The 23,449-nt window shown below is 52.8% G+C and overlaps 1 protein-coding gene across 1 annotated transcript in view; it reads left to right on the forward strand.

Moving 5' to 3' along the window:
• PDE6B (phosphodiesterase 6B) overlaps nt 1-23,277 on the forward strand; it is a 29,018-nt gene extending 5,741 nt beyond the window's left edge. Inside the window, exons 4-22 of the mRNA XM_043905896.1 lie at nt 11,282-11,422; nt 11,511-11,585; nt 12,434-12,498; nt 13,289-13,355; nt 13,526-13,573; nt 14,288-14,437; nt 14,536-14,679; nt 14,993-15,058; nt 15,506-15,652; nt 16,946-17,053; nt 17,290-17,399; nt 17,515-17,602; nt 17,991-18,091; nt 18,325-18,432; nt 18,934-18,997; nt 19,307-19,381; nt 20,691-20,774; nt 21,902-22,049; nt 22,817-23,277. Coding sequence (XP_043761831.1) covers nt 11,282-11,422; nt 11,511-11,585; nt 12,434-12,498; nt 13,289-13,355; nt 13,526-13,573; nt 14,288-14,437; nt 14,536-14,679; nt 14,993-15,058; nt 15,506-15,652; nt 16,946-17,053; nt 17,290-17,399; nt 17,515-17,602; nt 17,991-18,091; nt 18,325-18,432; nt 18,934-18,997; nt 19,307-19,381; nt 20,691-20,774; nt 21,902-22,049; nt 22,817-22,878 — 1,851 coding nt within the window. The 3' untranslated portion in view covers nt 22,879-23,277. The remainder of the gene's footprint in view (nt 1-11,281; nt 11,423-11,510; nt 11,586-12,433; nt 12,499-13,288; nt 13,356-13,525; nt 13,574-14,287; nt 14,438-14,535; nt 14,680-14,992; nt 15,059-15,505; nt 15,653-16,945; nt 17,054-17,289; nt 17,400-17,514; nt 17,603-17,990; nt 18,092-18,324; nt 18,433-18,933; nt 18,998-19,306; nt 19,382-20,690; nt 20,775-21,901; nt 22,050-22,816) is intronic.
• Nucleotides 23,278-23,449: the final 172 nt, after the last annotated feature.

Below are 23,449 nucleotides of genomic sequence, written 5' to 3' on the forward strand. Positions count from 1 at the left end.
AGTTCCCTGTGCTATACAGTAGGACCTTGCTGTTTATCCACCCTATATATAGTGACTTACATCTGCTAACCCCAAACTCCCACTCCAGCCCTCTGCAACCCCCTTCCCCTTGGTAACCACTGTCCATGAGTCTGAAAACATAAGTTTTTAATTTTAATAAATTTATTTAATATAAATTGATATATTAAGTATAATATATCTGATAAAATGTTAATATTAATCATAATATTAATTTAAATATAATTATTATAATATAATTGATTGTATTAATAAACATAATATATTAAATAAATTTACTAGGATGGATTGCAGTTGAGTGTTACATCTTAAAACTCCTCAGCAAACCCAAAGTCATCTAGGTTTTGTCCTATGTCACCTTCTAGCAGTTTTATACTTTGCATTTTACACTTAGGTCTATGGGTTAATCTCAAGAAAGGTGTAAGGTTTGTGTCTACACACAATTTTTTGCATATGATATCCAATTATTCCAGCAGCAGTCAGTGAAAAGACCAGCCTTTTCCCACTGAATTTCTTGGTTTGTTTGTCAAGCTGCAGTTGACTGATTTGTGTGCATCTATTTCTGGGCTTTCTATTCAGTTCCATTGATCTATGTTCCTATTTTTCACCAATACTATAGCTTCATAGTCTTTTTTTTAATTTTTTTTTATTACTATTATTTTTTTTTCCAGTGGGTTTTGCTTTACATTAGCTTCATAGTCTTGAAGATGGGAATATCAACTCTTGCAACTTTTTTTTTCCTGCAGTATTGTGCTGGCTATTTTGTGGTTTTTGCCTTTCCATATAAATTTTAAAATCAGTTTGTCCATATGCACAAAACAGCTCGCTGACATTTTAACTGGTTCTAGATTAGATCTGCACATTAGGTTGAGAAGAATTGGCGTCTTAACAATAAGGAGTTTCCAGTTCATGAATGGAGAATATCTGTTTATTTAGATTGTCCTCGATTTCTTCAGAGTTTTGTCAATTTTGCATATGGATTCAGCACTTTGCATATGGATATTGAGTTACTTTGTACCTAATTACTTAATTTTATGCTATTGTACGGAGAAGGCAATGGCACTATACTCCAGTACTCTTGCATGGAAAATCCCATGGATGGAGGAGCCTGGTAGGGTGTAGTCCATGGGGTCGCTACGAATCAGACACGATAGAGCGACTTCACTTTCACTTTTCACTTTCATGCATTGGAGAAGGAAATGGCAACCCACTCCAGTGTTCTTGCCTGGAGAATCCCAGGGACGGGGGAGCCTGGTGGGCTGCCGTCTGCGGGGTCGCACAGAGTCAGACATGACTGAAGCGACTTAGCAGTAGCAGCAGCAGCATGCTAATGTAAGTAGTATTGTGTTTTTAATTTCAAATGCCAGCTCTTCACTGCTCGTATAAAGGGAAGCAACCGACTTTCATTACATGTCAACTTTGTTATCTTATAACCTTAAGACAATAATTAGTTCCAGGAGGTTTTAAAAACTGATCCCTTGGTATTTTCCCATGAATGATAATGTATGTCATCTGCAAGCAAAGACAGTTTTACTCCTTCCTTCCCCATCTCTCTCCATTGTTCTTTCTCTGTCTTAGCGCACCTGCTAGGACTTTCAGACCGATGCTGCCGTGAGTGGTAACATGGCCATCCTTGCCTTGCTCCTGATGTTAGGGAAAGAACCACTTTCTCACCATCAGATATGACATTCACTAAGGGTTTTTGTAGAATTTTTTCTAGTTGACAAAGTTCCCCTCTATTTACACTTGGCTTAGAGATTTTATTCTGAATGAGAGTTGGATTTTGTCAATACTTTTCTCCATCAATTGATAGGCTCATGTTAATGTTTTCCTCTTTTGCCCAATAATATGGTGGGTTACATTAATTGATTTTCAAATGCTGGACCAGCTTTGCATACCTAGGAGGTATGCTGTCACTCAGTTGTGGAGCATAATTATTTTTATGTGCTATTGAGTTGGTTTCACTAATATTTTATTAAGAATTTTTGTAGCTATGTTCATGAGAGATTTTGGCCTATAGATTTCTTTCTTGTAATGTCTTTATCTGGTTTGGATATTAGGGTAATGCTGGCCTCAAAGAATAGGTTTAGAGGTTTTCCTTCTGCTTCTATATTCAGGAAAAGATTGCTGTGAATTGGCATAATTTCATCCCTAAATGTTTTGTACAATTCACCAGTGAAACTATCAGAGACTGATGCTTTCTTTTGGAAGATTATTAATTATTGACCCAATGTCTTTAACACTTTTAGGTCTATTCAGATTATTCTGTTTATCCTTGTGTTGGTGTTTGTAGTTTGTGTCTTTCAAAGCATTGAAACATTCATTTAATCTAAATTATTTAATCTAGATTATCAAATTTGGGGGCTTACAGTTGTTTTTAATATTTGTTACTTATTAGTCATTTCTTTCTGCTTGCTTTAGGCTTAAAATAATCTTTTTTCCTAGTTTCCTAGGATTAAATTATTGATTTTAGACTGTTCTTCTTTCCTAATACATGCAATCAATGATATAAATTTCACTCCAAGCCCTGCTTTCATGGTATCCCACAAACTTTGTTAAGTTGTATTTTCATTTGGTTTAAAATCTTTGTAAATTTCTCTTGAGACTTCTTCTTTGATCCATATATTAATTAGAAGTGTATTGTTTAATCTATTTTGGAATTTTCCAACTATCTTTCTGTTAATGATTTCTAGTTTATTGCCCTGTGGTATGACAATGTATTCTTATGATTTTTAATTCTTTTAAATGTGTTAAGACATGTTTTGTGACCCAGAATATGGTCTGTATTGGTGAATGTCCCATGTGACCTTGAGAAAAATGTGTGTTCTGCTGTTGTTGGATGAAGTTGTCTACAGATATTCATTGCAGCCATTGCTGTTTAGTTCAACTATGTTCTTACTGAGTTTCTGCCTGCAGGATCTATCAATCAACTGAAAGAAGAACACTGAAGTCTCCAACTATAATAGTGAACTTATCTATGTGTCTTGCAGTTCCATTAGTTTTTACTTTATGCAATCTGATGCTCTGCTGTTAGGTGTATACACATTAAGGATTAATGTCTCCTTGGAGAAACAACTGCTTTATCATTATGTAATGTCCCTCTTTACTCCTGATAATTTTTCTTCTGAAGAAGAAAAATCTTTTCTTCTGCTTTGTATAAACTTAACATAGCTCTCTCAGCTTTCTTTTGTTTGGTGTTAGCATGGAATATATTTTTCCATTCCTTTACTTTTTTCCCAGTTATTTTCCTTGTGATAAAATACATATAACAAAAAAAATTACTACCTCAATCATATTTCATTTGTTCGTTTGTTTTGTTTTTTTTGAATGACAATGGATTACATTATGTTTATTTCTTTACAATCACACTACTGGTTTTGGTAATAGAGAGGATGCTCATAGTAATTTCATGCTCTTCTAGAATGTCTGGACTTAACGTGTAAAGACAGCATGGGGCCAGTTTGTTACACTTTTTTTCTGACAAAGCAAGAGAATTTGCTGGGAAAGAGCACAGAGAGCAGCAGGGTAAGGGAAACCAGGAGGACTGCTCCACCACGTGGCTCTCAGTCTTGGGGATGGGATCAGTTTCCAGGTTGTCTTTGGCCAATCATTGTGACTTAGAGTTCTTCCTGGTGGTGCACGCATTGCTCAGCCAAGATGAATGCCAGAGGGAAGGGTTCTGACAGGTGGTCAGACGCATGGTGTCTCTTTTTGACCTTTCCCAAACTCTCCTAGTTGGTGGCTTATTCGTTCTGTGTTCACTACCAGGACCTCCTGTCATAAAATAACTCATGCACACGGAGACTGTGGTGCCTGGCTAGGGTGGGCGGTTTGTGCTTCCCCAGCAACTCCCCCCTGAGGGACTGCATACTCAAGATACTTTTCGGGAACTGGGGTGGAGGTCTCTTCCTTCTGTAACTACTTCCTGCTGTGTGTGGACATAGTCCTGCCTAGCAGAGCAGAAGTCTCTCTCTACCTGTTCTAACTTGACGAGGTATTCTGTATCTGTATACAGGTTTCTGTATCTGAAATCTGTATCTGTATCTGAATTATGTATCAGAATTCTGTATGCTGCATTCTTATAGTAACAGCAATTTAGTCTGAAACTATTGGACCCTGTCAGAGATGAAACAGGGGCCAAACAGGAGGCCTAACAGAATGGTTATCACCAGTCCCCAGAAAAGGAAGATAAAATTTGGGGTGCGGGCTGCAGGCTGTGTGTGTGACTGTCTTAATCATTTTTAACCTACTGTTCAGTGGTATTAAGCACATTCACATCAGGCAACCACCACCACCATCCATCTTCAGAACTCTGTACAGACTCCCAAATTGGAACTGTATCCTCTTTAAACACCAACTCCCCAGATCCCCCATCCCAGCCCCTGGAAACCACATTCTATTCTCTGTTTCTGTGATTTTAGCTCATATAAGTGGGATCCTATAGTATTTGTCTCTTTGTGACTGGCTTATTGCACAGAGCATAATGTCCTCAAGGTTCATCCATGTCAGAGCATGTTCAGAGTTTTATTCCTTTTTAAGGCTGAATAGTATACCATTGTATGTATATACCATATTTTTGCTTCTCTGTTCATCTGTTGATGGACACTTTTGTTGCTCCAACATTTTAGCTATTATGAATAATGCTGCTGTGAACATGGGTGCACAGATATCTCTTTGAAATCCAGCTTTCAACTCTTTTGAGTGTATGACCAGAAGTGGAAATGTTGGATCATATGGTAATTCTGTATAATTTTTTTAAAAAACCTCCATATTGTTTTCCAAAGTGTCTGTGCCATTTTACATTCCCACCAACAGTGCAAAAGGGTCCCAATTTCTCTACTTCCTTGCCAATACTCATTTTTTGTTTCGGTTTTAACAGTAGTCATCCTAACGGGTGTTAGTTTCGATTGTAGTTATGATTTGCATTCCCCTAATGATTACTGATATTGATCATCTTTTCATGTTTATTGGCCATTTGTATTTCTTCTTTGTGAGAAATGTCTATTCAACTTCTTTGCCCATTTTTTAATCTGGTTGTTTGCTTTTGTTGTTGAATTTTAGTAGTTCTCTGCATAATCTTTGTATTAATCTCTTAACAGATGTGTGATTTGTAAATATTTTCTCCCATTGTGGAGATATTTTCTCCCTCCCTTTTGACTCTGTTAATGGTGTCTTTCGATGCACAAAAGTTTTTAATTTTCAGAAAGTCCAGTTTGTCTATTTTTTCTTTTGTTGTCAGTCATAATGTTACATCTAAGCAATCAGATATAAGCAAGAAGACTCTTGAGAGTCCCTTGGACTGCTAAGATATCCAACCAGTCCATCCTAAAGGAGATGAGTCCTGGGTGTTCATTGGAAGGACTGATGTTGAAGCTGAAACTCCAATACTTTGGCCACCTGATGCAAAGAGTTGACTCATTTGAAAAGATCCTGATGCTGGGAAAGATTGAGGGCAGGAGAAGGAGGTGACAACAGAGAATGAGATGGTTGGATGGCATCACCAACTCAATGGACAAGGGTTTAGGCGGACTCCAGGAGTTGGTGATGGACAGGGAGGCCTGGCGTGCCGTGGTTCATGGGGTCGCAAAGAGTCGGACACAACTAGGTGACTGAACTGAAGCAGTCATTGCCAAATCCAATGTCAGGAAGCTTTTTTCCTGTGTTTTCTTCTAAGTTCATAGTTTTAGATCTTACATTTAGGTCTTGATCTGTTTTGAGTTTATTTTTGCTTATGATGTGAGGTAAGGGTCCAACTTCATCATTTTGCTTGTGGATATCCAGTTTTCCTGGCACCATTTGTTGAAAAGACTACTCTTTACCCATTGAATGATCTTAGCTTTTTTTGTCAAAAATAATTTGACCACATATGCCAGGGTTTATTTTTGGACTCTGTAAGCTATTCCATTGGTCTATATGTCTGTCTTTATGTTAGTATCATGTTTTGATTAATGTTGGATTGTACTATGTTTTGAAATCAGGCAATATGAGTCCTCCAGCTTTAGTCTTTCTCAAGATTGTTTTAACTATTTAAGATTCTCTTGAGTTGCTATATGAACTCCAGAATGTGTTTTTATACTTCTGCAAAAGCACCATTGAGATTTTGATAGGGATTACATTGAACCTGTAGGTTACTTTGGATAGTATTGACATTGTAACAACATTAAGTCTTCTACTTCATAAGCAAAGAATGTCTTGCTAACTATTTATGTCTTCTTTAATTTATTTCAGCAATATTTTAGTTTTCATTGTTATAATAACTCTGGTTCTGAGGTCCTTTCATTTTACCCGGAGGGCATTTCTTGCTGGGCAATTGTAGCGGTCATTTATTCCCTCAACTTTTGTTTTTCTGGAGATGTCTTAATTTCTCCCTCACTCTTAAAGGGCAGTTTTCCCAGATACAAGATTCTCGATTGACAGGTTTTTTGTTTTGTTGTTGTTGTTGTTGTTTAATTTTAGCACTTTGAATACACCAGATTGGGCTTCCCTGGTGGCCCAGTTGGTAAAGAATTCACCTGCAACGTGGGAGAGCTGGGTTTGATCCCTGGGTTGGGAAGACCAGCTCAATCAGTAAAGAATCTGCCTGCAATGCAGGAGACCCAGGCTCGATTCCTGGGATGGGAAGATCCCCTGGAGAAGGAAATGGCAACCCACTCCAGTGGAGTGGAGTTGCCTGGAGAATCCCGTGGACAGAGGAGACTGGCAGGCTACAGTCCACGGGGTTGCAAGAGTCGGACACGACTTAGCAACTAAACCACCATACACCAGGTCACTGCCTTCTGGTCCCCAAAGTTTCAGCAGATTTTGTGCTGAAATGAGAGCAGATGAGAAATCTGCTGATAAACTTAGTGAGGATCCCCTGTATGTGATGAGTCTCTTCTCTCACTGTTTTCAAGAGTCTCTCCATCTTTCGACAGCTTGATTATAACCTGGGTGTCTTTGAATTCATTCCATTTGGTGTGTGTTGAACCTCCTGGATGGTAGTATTCAAGTATTTCATTAAATTCCAGCCCTTATTTCTTCCCATATGCTCGCTGTGTGCGCTTTTGCCTTTGGTGAGGCCTCGCCGTCCCCCTGGGAGGGGTTCTGAGTGGCTTTCATCCTACCCTGGCTTTGAGGCTGCCTTTCTCTCAGCTTCCTCTCAGTCAGGCCCCTTAACCTAACTGCTGTGAGGACATTTCCCCAACTTCTTATCTGCAGCTTCAAGAAGTGGCCTGAGGCCAAGATGCAAACCCACCCCACACACCCCAGGTGTGGGCCTGGGAGGCAAGTCTGGGGGCATCTTCCGGACTCTGCCCCACCACACACACCTTCCCCCAGCAGATCTCACCCAGGGGGCTGTGTTCCTTCCAGGAAAGTTGGATCTCAGGAGAAGCCGGTTTCTAATTCTCTGCCTGTCATGTTCTGAGCCCCTAGCCCTTGCTCTGGATATCCTCACTTTTCAGCTCCTCTTCCAGCATACTGTCTCACAGTCCCGCTCCTTCTGCCTCTCTCATTAGCCACCCCAACTCAACTCAGTCAGAGCCACACTTTGAAAACTTAAGCTCTATCACTGGGGGGCCCTCAGGGCCTCTCCTGCAGCCCCTGCCCACCTCTCCCTACTCCACCATCCTGCCCCAGCCATGCTCCTCTCAAGGGCTTATGGACTTGCTGGTCCCTCTGCCAAGAACACTGCCCTATACATCCCATGGCTCCTTTGTAGACAGATCTCCCCTGACCTGAGCACCTCCTCACTCTAGCCCTGCATTCCCCCAACCTACCTCCACCTGCTGGACCCCCTGAATTTGCTCATCTCCCTGTGATGAACCATCTGGTTGCTTTGTTTGTTTATGTTCTAGCCTGCACTCCCCACAGTAGAAAATGAATCTAAGAGTCAAGGATTTTTGTCTGTTCTATCGTCCAGTTGTACCAGTCCTAACGCAGGCAGTAAATATCATTCCAGCAAATGAATCCCTGACACTTAGGAAACACGACCATCCAGAGACCCGTTGTTTCCAGCTCTTCAGACCACATGCATGTACAGATGTGGGAGTTATAAAGGGGACTTCCAACAGTGGGCATTCATGTCTCAATTAAACACTTTGATTTCCACTCAGATGTCACCTAACCCCAGTAGAAAGCCAATTCTGAGACCTTACACTCTGAACAGCATTTTAAAGAACTCTACTTCACAGCTCTATCTCACAGCTCTTTTTGAAAAGAAAAGACTGAAATGAACAAAGCCTGGCTCCCACATTGCCTGCAGTTCAGTCTGGTGCCCACTCCTTCCTCACGCTGTAGGGGAGCCCCAAGTGCAAATTAAAGCACTTCTATGCACAGTGCCCACCTCTCCCTCGCATAGACCTTAGCAATTCTCCAGGGTCCTAGGCCCCTTCCCCAGTCAAGAACCACCGCCAATCAGCCCTGATCACTCTCCCCATGGACTCCACCTCAGGGGCTCCCGTCAACCCCTTTTAGAAGGTGTCTTGGCCACTTAAGTCAGAGGCCAGAGAAACAACAAAGAAATCATAGACTTGGCCCTGGAATGTTGGAATTTCTCTCAGATCTGCTGTGTGAGGCTGACTGGCCAGTTGTAGCTGCGATTCCCACTGCCCATGTTGCAGCACCAGCTGGATGAGAGGCCCCTGGTGTACAGAACTTTGGCTCCACGCCGCCCAGGCCATGCTTTTGTCCACGACCCGTTGGCTGGTATGAAAGCAGAGCATGTGCACTGCTGCTCCCAGGATGAGGTGGGAGGCATCCCAATTCACAAGGCTACATAAAGAGCACCCAGGCTCAAAGCTATCTTGTATTCCTGATCTGTGAACACGTGGAAGAGTTTGGAAGTCAGGACATGTGAGTGGAGGCAGCAAGGAGGGGTGGGCTCGCCCCCCTGGGCAGTGCAGGCCAATTTTTGTCACTGCAGCGCCCACTCTGATGTCACTTGACACACGACTGGGAGAAGATGTATCATAGGGTGAACCTTCTTTCCACTATCAGAAACCATAAGCATAAGAATAACAGTCACCTATAGTAAAATGACGGGGAAACAATGTATTTGCATATTTATTATTTTTGCCTTAATGTAATTTCTTCCTTTTTCTTTCTTTCCGTTCTTTGACCATGCGGCTTGTGGGATCTTAGTTCCCTGACCAGGGATCAAACCCAAACCCTCAGCATTGACAGTGTGGAGTCCCAACCACTGGACAGCTAGGGAATTCCCTAATTTTCTTAATTTTTAAGTTAATTATTTAACTTGAATAATGGCTTTGTTTAACAACTGATTCTCAAAATTCTTTAAGATTCAAGAATTTGCCCCTAAATAAGGGCCTTGGGAGCTCAAGTTGCCCAGGGCCTCTGGGTCACCTTTCCCATCTGCCCCCTACCCTCCAGGCAGCCTGAAATCCCCCCCATAGTATGAGCATAAGCTTAGGCCTCACAGGCCAGCCTCCCCATTCCAGTGGTGGTGCAGGCCTCTGCATTATCTGTCCCCAAATGCAACTGGATGCCCCTCACTTCCAGGGTCACCAGGTGGCCCCTCCCAGATTTCATCTTGGAGCGTTAAAGAACACCCATAATGAATCTGTGAAGGGCTACACTGCAGCTCCTGCCGACCACAGGCTCCTGGTCACTCAGACAGAGAAGGGGCTCCAGGGGCGCCACCAAGACAGCACAGTTCACAGCAGTCCAGACAAGCAGTCCAAGGGCCCACAGAGCGGGGAGGGCAGACTGGTCTGGGAAGAGCCGCTCCAGACAGATGTGGGACAGGCAGAGGGGGGCGGGCGTGGGACAGGTGCTGCATGAATCCATTTAGACGAAGTTCTAAAACACTCAGCGGTCAGCAGTTCTAGGAGGGATGAGGGTGTTGGTTGGGAGCTGAGGACCTTCCTGGGGGCTGGAATGCTCTAAAACCTGGTATGGCAATGGCTACAGGTGCCCCCTAAGATGCCCTCATCCCATCAGACGGTACCCCAGACTCAAGTCAGAGAGAAACAGGAAGAAGGGGAAGGTAGAGGCCTGGGGTGGGCCTCACACCTGGCTTCAGACCACCGTGGACACACTGCCTGACCCGCTGAGCACCCATTTCCTTGGGGCCATGATAGAACCTGCTTCAGAGCAGCGTCCAGCATGGGGACTGGCCCTTGGTCCGACTGTGGCACTGGAGGGGCAAGGTGGAGTTGCAGGGAGGTCTCCCCTAGAGGCTGTGCTGTGACACCCGAGTCCTTTCCTCCTCACTCCGTCCCTCTCCAAGAGGACAGGTTTGGGAACTGAAGTACTCAGATGACTCAAAAATTAGGCTTTCAGCCCAGACACCCCCCACCCCCAAGCTCAGCTGTTCATGACATACCTGGGCACCTGACCGCCCCGCTCCAACATCTGTGACATGGGTTCTGCTCCCACCAGGACTGGTACCAAGGAGTTCAGCAGGTCTCTGAGGGTAGAGGCACAGGGGACTGACACGCACACACTCACTCTCAGATGCACACACTGCCACACACACTCACAAAGTGGCAGGGAGGGAGCCAGGCAAGGAGGCTGGCTCCTCACGGTGGAGGAGGAGGGACCGGGCACCAGGCCGCCCTCCTTACAGGTCAGAAGGCAGGGAGGCGGTGACTGTGTGTGAAGGAGTGGGGCCTAGAGGGGCTGGCCCGGGGCCGTGGCTGAGGAGGTCAGGGGAGAGGCTGACCCTGCACAGCAGCCAGGCCCGGCTGGGGGTTAATGTCCCAGGCAGGGTCTGGCCAGGCCCTCCTGGAGCGCGTCAGGGCATTCTCGATCTCAACGTGCTTTGCAGAGACCACGAAAGCACCTGACGTCCAGAAAACAACAAATTCATGTTCTCAAGCCCCAGCTTCTCACAGGCTAGTTGTGGAGGGCTGACTGGTCAGATCTCTGCCTTTCAAGGTCATGGCAATTGATCTAAATTTTCACTTATTCACTCACCACCACAGCCTGAGGCCAGCACCAAGGAGTGAGTGGCAGGGATGTGGCCAAAGCCTGGAGAACTTACCTGTGGGAAAGCTTCCGGAGACCCTGAGGCAGGGAGCCAAGGGCCACATGCTAGACCAAACCTCGGGTGCTGGCACCCTGCAGAGATGCCGGGAGAGGCGCCACTGTCCACGTCCCTGGGGCATCATTGTCCTTGTCCCCGGGGCACCATTGTCTGTGTCCCGGGCTCCGTGTGCACGTGTGGAAGTGCGTGTCTCAGGTGTGACAGCCCTCACCCAGGTGTTGCTGTGCAGACGGGGGTGGGTGTGGCCACGGACCCAACACTGTGCCACTCCCCCAGGTGCTGCTGTGGTCGGCCAACAAGGTGTTTGAGGAGCTGACAGACATCGAGAGGCAGTTTCACAAGGCCTTCTACACTGTTCGGGCCTATCTGAACTGTGACCGGTACTCGGTGGGCCTCCTGGACATGACCAAGGAGAAGGTGAGGCCCGAGCACCCTCAGGCCCCCGGCCCGCCTCGTCCTGCTCCGCCGCTGACTCGATGCCCCGCTCCCTTCTCTTCTCTTCCAGGAATTCTTTGACGTGTGGCCCGTGCTGATGGGAGAGGCCCAGGCGTACTCAGGCCCCCGCACACCTGACGGCCGAGTAAGTCGCAGGCAGGGGCACAGGCCTGCCCTGCACCCGGTTTCCTGGCCCAGCTTCCCTGAGGGGAGGGGTTGCCCCAGCTGACCAGGTGGGAGGGAAGGCTCAGGAGGCTGTGGCGAGGCAAGGACAGGGTGGAGGGCTGCCTGGCTCTCTGACCGCTCTAGAGGGCAGGCCCCTGAGGACGTCTCCCCAGCAACAGCCCCCTGCAGCGCTCTGGGGCCAAGAGCCAGGCCTGGTCATGACGAGGGCTGTCAGCCTGGTTTACTGACCAACATCTGCTCTGGCTGAGCAGACCTGCTGCCCTGTTCTTAGATCGCTCTAACATCTGCCCAAGCAGGGCTGCGTGGGGGTGCGAGCGGGGTAGGGACGTGTGCAGATACCTCAGCCACACGCTGTGCATCCAGCCGGGGTCACACATCAGAGCTGTGACTCAATTTCCCCTCCTGTCAAGTGGGGCGACAACAGGCTGTCTCAGGAACTCCAGGGGTTCTGTGTGCCAAGTACATGTGGGAATCTCTGCAGAAAGGCTGGCTGTGACCACAACTTGTCCCAGTTATATGGGAGGGACAGGTGTGTGTGTGTGTGAGAGAGAGAGAGACACACAGGCCTGGCTCAGCTGCACGCACTTGTGTGACGGATAGAGGCCAGTGTGTGGGGGGGACATGGCTGGAGGGAAGAAAGACTTGTGTCCCAGGTCAGACAGTGCTGGTCCACGTGTGTGTGCAGTTCACCTGTGTGCCTGCGTGTCAGTATGTGGGCTCATGTGGTGTCTCGTGTGTGTGGGTGTGGGGTGTGTGGTGGGGTTCCCATTGGGGAGCCCCTCATGCCTGCTGCGGTCTGCTTCTCAGGAAATCCTCTTCTACAAAGTCATCGACTACATCCTCCACGGCAAGGAAGACATCAAGGTCATCCCGTAAGTGTCAGGGTTCTGAGAAGTGTTACCAGAGGGCCCAGGCTGGACGGGGCTGAGGGCCCATCACGGCGGAGTCTGAGGCCCCAGCTCACCCCCACGCACGTCGACGCTCCCAGCGCTGTGGGGTGAGGCAGGACAGAGTGCGGAGGGAGGCTGACTCAACAGTCTGGGAGGAAATGCCTGGGGTCACGAGGAGGCCTGATGTCCCACGAACATTGCTGTGGACTCAAGGCTCAGCGGGACTGTCCGCGTGGTCCTGTCAGCAGTGACTGGCCTTTGAGGCCCTTAGGGTCTCATCTTGGCTCACCCGGTCAGCCCGCAGGCGGAGTCTCCAGGGAGGCACAACACTGCACAGCTGGGGGCGGAGGGTGGGACGGGAGGGACCAGCCCAGCGGGCAGCAGAGCCAGTGGAGGTGAGGGCAGCCTGGAGAGACCAGGGGTGGCAGCTGGTCACTTCCAGCCCCACAGCCACACAGCTGCACAAGCCCCAGAACCCCATTAGGACCCTGCCCCGCGGGGCTCACGCAGGGAGCAGGACCCAGAGCCAAGCCTGCGGGGGGGAATGCCTGTGGCTCCCAGGAAGACGGGGGGCTTCCTGCAGGGCGGGGTCCTCCTCACGGGCAGAGAAGGAGGCACAACGCAGCTCAGGTGTCCCCAGACCCAGCCCTGGCCTGCCCTCCCCTTCTTCAAGTCTTTGCCTGCTTCCCACACCCACCTGGCGCCGGGGAAGGGAATCGGCACACACACGCCCGAGCGCCTGCCCATCCACCCCCTGCTTCTCTCCCCACAGCTCGCCCCCGGCCGACCACTGGGCCCTTGCCAGCGGCCTTCCAACCTACGTGGCAGAAAGTGGCTTTGTGAGTCCCCCAGAGCCCTGCCCCTGACCCATGGCACCCCAGTCCTCCCCACAGGCCTGTGTGCCCCAGCTTTGCCTACACAGAAGCTCATCAGATTGGACAGTCTATTTTAGAATCATACTCTATATTTGGCCACTTCAAGTGAAATTGTATTTCTGATCCTTTTTCAGATCTGTAACATTATGAATGCCCCTGCCGATGAAATGTTCAATTTTCAGGTATCTGTCTATTCATTAATGGAATGTGTACCGTACTTTAGGAAAAAAGATGTTGTGATTCAGAAGTGATGAGCTGAATTCATTTTTGCTGCTTAAGAAACAACCTCAGATCTCACAGGCTAACACCAGCAAAGCGTGTTCTGTGCACTCAGGTCGGCTGGTTGGGTGGTTGCAGTGGCAAGGGTTCACGTCTGCTCCGTCTGGGGACACACGAGCAGGGTGGGCTCTTTCCCGAAGGAGGCCCAGGTCATGTGGACTGTGGAACTGGGCTTTATCTTTCAGGGCCTCCTCCAGGAACTGGCCAGGGTCCATATTTCACTGGCTAACCATGAGTGGAATGTGAACGGGGACCCACCACGCTGTCTGTGGGGCCTGGGGGAATGCCAGGCCCCTTGTTCAGCAATTATTGGGAACTTGGCAGCAGAGCATCCGGTCAAGCGGCAGGGGAGGGGGGAAGCGGGGGGGCTCCAAGAGCGGGAACCGATGTGACTACAGCACTCGAGCGGTGAGGCGTCCTGGTGGACATCTTCCGCCTCTTCCAGGAAGAGGTCACCGCCAGCTCGCAGGCATGGTGGGCCAACAGACGGAAGCAGGGACCCAGCCTCTGCCCTTTGAGGGCAGAAGAAGCGATGTTCATGCTCCCTGGGTGACAAGCAGGCACAGGCCAGGGTCGGACCCAGGGCAGCGGTCAGCTCTGGACACCTCTCGCCGCAGGCGGGGCCTCTGGATGACTCTGGGTGGGTCGTCAAGAACGTCCTCTCCATGCCCATCGTCAACAAGAAGGAGGAGATCGTGGGGGTCGCAACATTTTACAACAGGAAGGACGGGAAGCCCTTCGACGAGCAGGATGAAGTCCTGATGGAGGTGGGGTTCCAGAGGCGGCCCCTGGGTGGTGGGGCCCAGGCCTGGGAGCCCGCCCCGGGGGTGCCCCGAGGCGCCCATGAGGTGATGTGCGCCTGCAGTCCCTCACGCAGTTCCTGGGGTGGTCGGCGCTGAACACTGACACCTACGACAAGATGAACAAGCTGGAGAACCGCAAGGACATCGCCCAGGACATGGTGTTGTACCACGTGCGGTGCGACAGGGAGGAGATCCAGCTGATCCTGGTGCGTCCGGCGCGCCCACGGGGGCGGGGTGTGGCCTAGACCTGCACATGCTGCACCGCCGGGGGCTCCCTGCCCGGCCGCACGCCCCCAGCAGAGATCCCAGCCCTTCCGGTCGTGCTGTGTGAGGGCTCAACCACCATCGTCCAGGTGGAGAGCTGGGACTGGTGCGGAGGGAACAAGAGCCGGCCCGAGGCCACCGCCATGGTCTCTGAGGCCAGAGGCTCCGGCTGGGGCTCCCCGAGGGGTCACCCTGTCCCACAGCCATGAGGGGGGCAGCTGACACCGTCACCGTCTCATACATCTTCTCTCCCAGCCAACAAGAGAACGCCTCGGGAAGGAGCCCGCCGACTGCGAGGAGGACGAGCTGGGGAAAATCCTGGTCAGAGTCCGGCCCTGCCCAGGGTGGGGGGGTGGCGAGGAGCCCTGAGCAAGGGGAGATACCACCCCCCTAGGTGGCAGAGGGTGGTCCTGTGGCGTTTGTGCCGAACACGCCCGTCACTGTGATCCTGTGTGTCTGTGTGTCCTCCCACGCGCCTGTGTATTCACATGTCCTTGTTGATCTCGGCGTGTGCCCACGCATGTGTGTATCTTCGCATCTCCCTCACGACTTCACTTGCCCAGCAGGCACATTCTTGCTGCTGGGCCACCTGTGGGAGAAGGGGAGAGGAAAGGGGTGAACCAGGAGGGGCTGAGAGTGCCTCAGGCTGCAGGCCAAAGTTAAGAGACACCTGGCGTATCTGAGGCTGGACAGAGGCTCCTGAGAGAAGCCAAGGAGCAGGCAGGGCTCCGGCGGGCCTGCCCCTCAGCCCCACTGTCCCTCCCACAGAAGGAAGTCCTGCCAGGGCCCGCCAAGTTTGACATCTATGAGTTCCACTTCTCGGACCTGGAGTGCACAGAGCTGGAGCTGGTCAAATGCGGTATCCAGATGTACTATGAGCTGGGTGTGGTTCGAAAGTTCCAGATCCCCCAGGAGGTGAGGGCTCATTTGTGATCCAGGGTTCCAGCTCTCCCAGGAGGTCAGAGAGAGATGGTCGGGATCCCAGTTCCCACAGGAAGTCTGGGGGCAAGCCATGTCCACGCAGAATGGACAGTGCAGGCCAGCAAAATACACACAGCAAGTGTGTGGAGACTACATCACTGGATGGACGGACGGAAGGAGAGTGTGATACACAGTCTGTGATACTGCCTGTGCTGCAGGCAGTCTGATCACACATCACTGGGCAGCAGCGGGGGTCTGGTGTCAGGAGCAGGGGGCCCAGCAGAAGCAGCCCAGCACCTGCGCAGAAAGCACACGGTGCCCTGTAGGTGTGAGCACAGCGGGCCCCTTGGGGCTGGTCCCTGGGAGCAGGGTCCACCTTCCCAGCTCTGCTGCTTCCCTGTGGCTTTCTGGCTTCTGCCTGCATCCACATTTAGGGAGCATCTGCTTCCCTAAGTCAAGTCAGAGAACATCTTACATTACGGTCCAGACAAGCGCAGCAGTCTGGCATTTTCTAAGACGCTGCCCAAAAAACTAAGGGAAAACACAAAAGAAATACATTATAGAATATACTAACAGAATGCAGGAATTCCAAATAATTTCTGGCCCTAAAAACGCTGTGGAAGCAGTAAGAAGCTCCGTTGAGCCCACGTTCTATCATCCAAATGCAACTGCCCTTCAGAGGAAGGCTCACCCTCCTGCTGCCCCTCAACCTCTGGACCTTCAGCAACCACCTCTTTCTCCACCACTGTGCCCGGTGCCCACACATCCTGCCCCACTCAGATGCCCATGGCTGAAATGGACATTTTCTTCTAAAACATTCCAGGCCCCTCGCCTGGGATCCTTTCCAGACCCGAGGTTTGGCAACAAGGATGGAGGCCCCAGGCATCCTGTGGACACTGGAGCTGTTCTCGGCCTCAGCTCCGCTCTTCTGGCTCCCTGCCACCCCCGTCCGCACACCCCCCGTCGGCCCCTCTTCGCCCCGCGTCCGCCCCCTTGTCCCCCCTCATCCACTCCCGGCCCGCCCCCAGCGCGCCCACTGCCCGCCCCTCTTCCGTGCCCCTCCTCCGCCCCGCCCCCATCCGCACCCCTTCCACCCATCCTGCGCCCCCCTGCCCCGGTCCACCCCTCGTCCACCCCGAGGTGCCTCCAGGAAGGCGGTTGGAGGCCCGTGGACAGGAGGGCCACGGGGCGGGGAGGGACGTGAGCCTTTCGCACTGCCGTCAGCTGGAAATGCGTCGCTGGAACTGGGCACTGCGGTGCCTGGACCCCGTGTCTCACCTCCCGCAGGTCCTGGTGCGGTTCCTGTTCTCCGTGAGCAAGGGCTACAGGAGAATCACCTACCACAACTGGCGCCACGGCTTCAACGTGGCCCAGACCATGTTCACGCTGCTCATGGTGCGTGGACGGGGTAGGGGTGGGGAGAGGGCACCCTGTCTGATCGGAGCTGGGAGGAGCCGCCTGCCCCCCACAGCGGCGCCCGGGGCGGGGAGCCTGAAGGCGGGGCCTTCAAGGCGGGAAGCGGTGCGGGCACGCGAGCTGGGGAGGGGCTGCTGGCTCAGCTGAGCTCCCAGGGGGCCAGGCAGGGCAGGAAGGGAGGTGGGCAGGAGGAATCTGGGCGCCTGTCTCTGCAGACGGGCAAGCTGAAGAGCTACTACACAGACCTGGAGGCCTTTGCCATGGTGACCGCAGGCCTGTGCCACGACATTGACCATCGGGGCACCAACAACCTGTACCAGATGAAGTAGGCGCGCGTCCTGGGGCCTCTGAGGGTGCTGCCCCTTCCCTGGGGTGCTGGGCACACGGGCTGCCCTGGGGCCTCTGCCCACTGCTTGTTCTTAGCCAAACCTCTGTGACAGGTCCCAGAACCCTTTAGCCAAGCTCCACGGCTCCTCGATTTTGGAACGACACCACCTGGAGTTCGGGAAGTTCCTTCTCTCCGAGGAGGTCCGTGTCCTCCCCTCACTCTCCCTAGTTGCAGGCCAGCTGACCTGTGCCCGCACCCCTCCTCCACTGCCAGCGACCACGCCACATGCTCTGGGCTGAGAAGGGAGGCAGGGCTGATGAGAAGCGAGGGGGCGATGGGACTGTCTGGTGGTTCCAGTTTGGAAATGCCCCCTGGGGGCGGGGGCTCATATCCCAGGTGTTGAGGGGAGGTGGGCTGTTAGACGCCCCCCCCCAGTGCAATATGGGGCCACCAGCGTCTGGGGCCCATGACCCTTGGGTAGAACATGGCCAGCGACACGGGGAGGGACAGATGGGCAGCCTCCAGGAGGGAGGTGGGGACAGGCACAGAAGTGGGCGCGGCTGTGACGGGAGCGCCCCCCGCCGGCAGACCCTGAACATCTACCAGAACCTGAACCGGCGGCAGCACGAGCACGTGATCCACCTCATGGACATCGCCATCATCGCCACGGACCTGGCGCTCTACTTCAAGTGGGTGCCGCCCCCCGCCCCGCTGGCGCCCCAGGGCCCTGTTGGGAAGGAGCCGGCAGAGGGGTACCTGGGGCCCCAGACACGTGCCCCACCTCCGGACCCCAGGCCTGGACTCCGGCCTCGGTTCCTCTCTTGGAGGGTGGGTGGAGCTCAGACCAAGGAGGACAAGTTGGCAGGGTCCTGCGTGGGTGGGAGGGAGGGGTCGACTCCCTCACTTTGTCCTTCGGGTTCAGGAAGAGGACGATGTTCCAGAAAATTGTGGATGAGTCCAAGAACTACGAGGACAGGAAGAGCTGGGTGGAATACCTGTCCCTGGAGACCACAAGGAAGGAGATCGTCATGTGAGCAGAACGGGCGGCTTCACCCCTCGATTGCAGTGCCTCCTGCAAAGCTCCATGGGCCAGACTAGGAGCCCAGAGCCTGGGCAGCTCACTTCTGGACAGCGTCCATGCCCCCACCCCAGCTGCTCTCATTTCCGGGGAGGCTGCAGGATTTGGGATCAGACAGGCCGAGTCCACAATTAAATAATTTGCTCACGTTATGAGCCTCCATTCCTTCATCTGCAAAGTGGAGATTCAGAACTAGTCCAGCCCCAGGCCTGTCCCAGTGGCCCAATGAGGAGATATGTGTAAATCACTGGCCCCCAAGAAACACTTGCTGGCTTTCATCCCTGGCGGCCTGGGGTGACAGGGGAGGGCTGGAGTGGTGTGCAGGGTAGGACATCCACTACTGGAAGGACACTGGTGCTTGGATCTGTGCCCCCAGGGACACCAGGCCTTGCAGGGGTGGAGGGCAAGGAGGGAGGCCAGGCTGGGCATACCTGGAACTCCATCTGCCCACAGGGCCATGATGATGACGGCGTGTGACCTGTCTGCCATCACCAAGCCCTGGGAAGTTCAGAGCAAGGTCAGAGTCACATGGGTCCCCAGACATCTTGCCAGTCTGCATGGGGTTGCATCTAAGTGGGGCCTGGGGTAGGGAAATAGCCCCTCTTGTCTGCAAGGTGAGGCGAGCGTGGCTGCCCAGCTCTGGGGCCCAGCCAGAGCTGCCACGCTGGAAGAGGCTCCTGGGTACCACAGCAATGTAGCCTCAGTAGTAGGGCCACCAGTCTGGGGCACAGAAGGCCGAGGGCCCTGGCCATCCTGGCAGGATCTCAGGACAATATCTGACCAAGCGCTGAATCCACCGGGTGCTTGCCTTCTGTGTGCCTTTCAGGTCGCTCTGCTGGTGGCAGCTGAGTTCTGGGAACAAGGGGACTTGGAGAGGACAGTTCTGGATCAGCAGCCCATTGTGAGTGTCGCTTCCAGTATCCTCAACAGCTGTCTCGGTCCTTGGGAGCCTCAGGCCTGGCTGGGTGCAGACTGGGGACCCCCAGGGGTTCTGGAATCCTGGGGCCTAACTCTCACTTTGTGGGGTCATGTGACATGAGCCTGGATCTGGGTAAAGTTGTGGAAATACAGGGATTGGGTAAAGAGGTGATGCCCTGCAGAGGTGGACAGCTGTTGCTGAAGCCGCGGAGCCAGGCTGCGGCTCCTGGTTGAGAGCCCCCATGGGCCCAGGCAGCTCTGCAGTGAGCCCCTATGTGGCTGCGAGCTGCTCCAGGGAGGCTCAGGGTGGGGCAGGCCTGGCCCACGGGGAGAGTGCTGGGCGGGGGAGTGGTGGCCAGAGTCCAGGGCTCACCTGGATGTGGCTGTAGCTGTGGAGGGAGTAGCCGAGGTGGGGAGTGTGCGGCAGGGCTGGGGTGGTGTGCAGAGCAGGACTGCCCACTACTGGAAGGACACGGGGGCTTGGACCTGTGCCCACAGTCACCAGACCTCACAGGAGTGGAGGTGAGAGAGGGAGGCAGACTTGGTGTACCTGGAGCTCCATCTGCCCACAGGCCCACAGGATGCCAGGATCTTTGGGTCAGCAATGTGGGGATCAGGAATCTGTTGCTAGACTGAACTGGCACCTGCATGGGGACAAGGACACAAGCACTGCCCAACAATGAGCAGAAGAGACAGAGGAAGGTTTGGTCTCACAGGCCAACTCCAGCCTCTGAAGAGCTCTTTGAGCATGGGGCTGCGAAGGCCCGGGGCCAGGTGCAGACTACAGGAAAGGGTGCCCTGACCAACCCCGAATCTTGGTGGGAGGACAGGCAGCCTGTCTGTCTCCCCAGGCTAGGACACTAGGGTCCTGCATGACTCACTGCAGCACGCTGAGCTCCAGACAGTGGGCAGCTGTGAGGAAGAGACTGCCAGGAGGCAGCTCAGAGGGGCTGTCCAGAGGCTGGACACTAAATCAGTTCCTTCAGAATATCTGGGCTTTGCCCCTTAGGAGTTGTGGGTCAGGTCTTGGGTCAGGACCATGGATAGCTCATGGGGGAGCCAGAGGAACTTGGCTCCAGGCTCCACACCGGGGCTGGCGGGTCAGGGGCCCAGCGCCACCTAGGGCAGCTCCCCAGAATGGCGCAGTGTCTTGGAGGGGAGTGTTGGGTCCCGGGTTTCCCTTCTAAGGTAAGCCCTACATGGACAGGTTCATCAGGTGGGGGTGGGGCTGAGTCCTGGGGCTCAGGGAGGCATGTGATGTATGAGTGAGGGTGTCCCTGCTCCTCCTTAAGCCAATGATGGACCGGAACAAGGCAGCCGAGCTCCCCAAGCTGCAGGTCGGCTTCATCGACTTCGTGTGCACGTTCGTGTACAAGGTGAGCAGGACAGCCCAGGGCCTGGCTGGGCTTGCAGGGGAGGGGTGAGGCGGGGGCTGCTGTGGGGCTCCTCCCCCCTCAAATCTGCACTTAAACTCAAAATCGTCAGTCTCACCCCAAGGGGATCCCCTCCCTGTCATTTCCTCAGAAGGATCATGAAATTTCCCACCCCAATCTCTCCCTCCCAGAACGTCCTCCTGCACACCCTGACGTCACACCCCAAACATCCCTTCCCAAACCCCATCTAAAGGCACCCCCATGCAGGGCCCGCACAATGCTGTCAAGGCACTAACTGCAGGGTATGTGTGGTGCATCCATTCAGGGTCTGAGCCCTGGGAAGACGGGGGTGGTCTAGCCGCCACCTGGGCACGCCCGACCCCGCAAACACCTGGGCAGAGCTGGGGGTAGTGGGATGCAAGCCAAGGACCTGGGGCAGCTGCTGGACCTCGGCTCTGGGGACTGACCAAGGGGTGGGGGCAGAGCCCTCTGGAAGGTCAGCTGCCACGACTGTTTGCTGCAGTCTCGGGGGCAGACCCCATACTCCAAGAAGGGTGTTGGGTTCTGACTGGCTTGTCCCACTCCCCACCTCCGCCCCCGAGGCCTTGTGCTTCGCTTTACTGAAGCACCAGCTCCCTTTTCTGCCTCCACCAGGGGCTGGGGTCTGTGAGTGCCAGGACACATGTGCTGGTCCTTTGGTTGTCACCACCGGGGCCCACCAGGCCCTCCCTCCCAGGCCATCCCTGCCTCCATCTACCCGCACAGCCTGTGTGTCCAGGTGTTCAGTGTGAGCATGTGCTCTGTGTGACATGCCATGCATGAGTGAGGGTGAAGGGGCCCCAGGAAGGTGACATGCGATGTATGAGTGAGGGTGAAGGGGCCCCGGGACCCGCATGTCTGCCCGGCCTTCTCAGCCCCCTGCTAGGGAATGTCCTTTCTGCTTGGATGTTTTCTACTCGATTCTTCAGGACCTCACCCCGCAGCTCCTGTTCCAACCTCAAGGAAACAAACCACAAGGCTTTCTCCCTTGTTAGGTCTTTGCTGGGGATGTGGCCTCTCTAACCACCCCACCTCCGGCCCATCCTGCCCAGGAGACGCTGGGGGTGTGGTCTGACTTGTTTCCTTTCCAGGAGTTCTCCCGCTTCCACGAGGAGATCCTGCCCATGTTTGACCGGCTGCAGAACAACAGGAAGGAGTGGAAGGCTTTGGCCGATGAGTACGAAGCCAAGGTGAAGGCCCTGGAGGACCAGAAGAAAGAGGAGACGACGGCCAAGAAAGGTCTGGGCTCCACTCCAGCCTCAACCAAGGCCACGCGGCCTGGCCCTGGCCTGCAGGGGGCGGGTGTGAGGGGACACTTGTCTGGACAAGGCAGCCCTGTGGTCAGTGTACCCGGACTCCGGGCTGCACAGACGGCCACCCCACCAGATGGAGGCCCATCCCCTAGGAACGGGCTGGCTGACTCAGTGCAGCTGATGAGCCCGGTCTGAAAGGGCCTGCTCGGGGTCCGACTCAGGGATTCTGGAAGGAAGTCACCTTTATAAAGGGGAGGAAAGCCAACTCTTAACAGCTCCTCTGTTCCCATCAATCAGCAGTTCCCTCTTAAGTAGCTCATAAACTATCTACCCTCCCACGCCAGCCTCAGAGCTCAAACAGCAGACCCATGGAACCTAAGAAGCAAGCTAGGGGTCAGCACGCGTGGTGTTCCCGTCCCAGGTGCAGAGCTTGGTCACCTCCCCACCCCACCCCCAGCACTGTGGGAGCACGGCTTCACTGTGACCAGCCAGTGTCCCCCAAATCAGAATCCCCGAGCCTTGTTTGTGCTCTGCGACTGTCATCACCATTCTCTGAAATGTCCGCAGGGAAGAGAACCCATAGAAACCAGCCAGCTGCGAGGCCACTGCTGGAGCGTCATCAGGAACTAAATTAGGATCGGCTGGGCTAATCGGCTTAGGCAGACCAGCCCCTGCCCTGCCCTTCCCCCTGCAGGGCGAGTGGAGGCGCTGGGCCACTCGTGGTCCTCGCTCACCGTCTGTCTTCTCTTGCAGCGGGCACAGAAATCTGCAACGGCGGCCCAGCACCCCGGTCTTCTACCTGCCGCATCCTCTGAGGTGGCCGGCAGGCCCCTGCCCCACACCCCACCCCCACCCTGGGACTCCACCTCTAACCACTGGTACAAGAGGTTAGGGAGCCTGAGAAAATGACTGAAGACCATTTTGGATACTTTGAACTTTTTTAAGGTTTGTGTTTTTATGAACTAAAGCCAACAATGAATGATCTGAACAGTGTAGCCTACCTTACCCTCATCCAACTTTTGGATACATAATCATACCACCATGAGATCTTCAAAAAGGGTCTGTGAACTGTGTGTCTGAAAGCACTGGGTGAATGTATTCACAACTGCACATGTATTTATGTGTATAAGGGTGGAGAAATAGATACATAGACACCAATTCCCATCTGGTTTAGGAACAAATATATGAATAGAAATTTAGAATAAAATCAAAAGAAAACATGCTGCTCTTTTTTATGTGGTGGAGGACATTCATTTGTGACCAACCAGAAATCCTGCCAGAAAGGTCCAGGCTGTGAGACCAGTGATCAGAGCTAAGTGATCTGTGCAGAAATAATCTGTTAATAAACGCTGCCCAGGGAGCTGCTTTGAACCTTGCTGAGGGATC

The sequence above is a fragment of the Cervus elaphus genome, chromosome 6, assembly GCF_910594005.1.
Source record: "Cervus elaphus chromosome 6, mCerEla1.1, whole genome shotgun sequence".
Taxonomy (NCBI): Eukaryota; Metazoa; Chordata; class Mammalia; order Artiodactyla; family Cervidae; genus Cervus; species Cervus elaphus.